The sequence below is a fragment of the Perkinsus marinus genome (genome assembly GCF_000006405.1).
Source record: "Perkinsus marinus ATCC 50983 genomic scaffold scf_1104296959654, whole genome shotgun sequence".
Classification (NCBI taxonomy): Eukaryota; Perkinsozoa; order Perkinsida; family Perkinsidae; genus Perkinsus; species Perkinsus marinus.
In genome coordinates, this window is record NW_003206338.1 from 3,817 (window position 1) to 4,756 (window position 940).

General features: G+C 46.6%; 1 protein-coding gene across 1 annotated transcript in view; it reads right to left on the reverse strand.

Annotated features, from left to right (window-relative positions):
• Pmar_PMAR021498 (Protein BIM1, putative) overlaps positions 1 to 730 on the reverse strand; it is a gene marked incomplete at both ends in the record, with an annotated part of 1,245 nt that extends 515 nt beyond the window's left edge. Inside the window, 4 exons of the mRNA XM_002773028.1 lie at positions 26 to 145; positions 193 to 276; positions 417 to 549; positions 595 to 730. Coding sequence (XP_002773074.1) covers positions 26 to 145; positions 193 to 276; positions 417 to 549; positions 595 to 730 — 473 coding nt within the window. The remainder of the gene's footprint in view (positions 1 to 25; positions 146 to 192; positions 277 to 416; positions 550 to 594) is intronic.
• Positions 731 to 940: the final 210 nt, after the last annotated feature.

Here is a 940-nt window from a genome sequence, read left to right on the forward strand (position 1 = left end):
TTCATCCCTCCTGCCGGCCTCCAACCGGACGAGCAGCCCTCCATTCCTGCAAGCATAGTTTTCCTTATTAACGAGGCTAGGAGGGGCCGCATTAGCTGCCCAAGGGGGCAACTGACACCCCTGTCGCCTCCCTACGGGATCATAGCTGAAGTGCATAACTGTACCAAGGGGATGGTCAATCTTCCGACTTACCTCATGGCGATGTCAGCCGACACAGCTCCGTCGTAGAATGCCTTCATCCACTGCAAGAACTCTAGGTTGTCCTGGAACTTACCCCTGATGATAACACAGGGTCAATGCTAGGCTACTACTACTACTACTACTACTACTGCTGCTACTACTACTACTACTACTACTACTACTACTACTACTACTAGTACTACTACTAGTACTACTACTACTACTACTACTACTACTTGCATAGCTTATCAACATCAATATGCTTAGCTATATTGCATTGATCAAAGGCTCTCTGTAATATCTTATAATTATGAACATACTCATAGTCCACCTTAGCCATCCAGTTCACTTTCTTCAACGGTACACGTCCTAATACACACTCCAGCACCTCCTAAGCACTACTGTCGCTACTACCCGGGAAGACCGAGTCGATAATCTGACAATACACTGCTCCCGAAGCACACTGTTCGACCTTGGTAAGGGAAGTCTGCAATAAGGTGTTCACCCACTCCAGCAGCTGAGACTTCGACAAGGAGTAAGCAGGGTCCATAGTTACAGAGACAACAACGCTGTGACTCTGGAAAACAGTGTTGGAGGAAGATATGCACATGGTCAACTGCCGTACTAACCAAGAGTGAATTTCTGTATGTAGTAAAGAAATTTCCGAGGAAGACAACCATACATTCCTACACTAGTTCAACCATACGATGCGGTGATAGATTATCAAATATACGATAAAGTCACCCCCCCCCACTGCCCC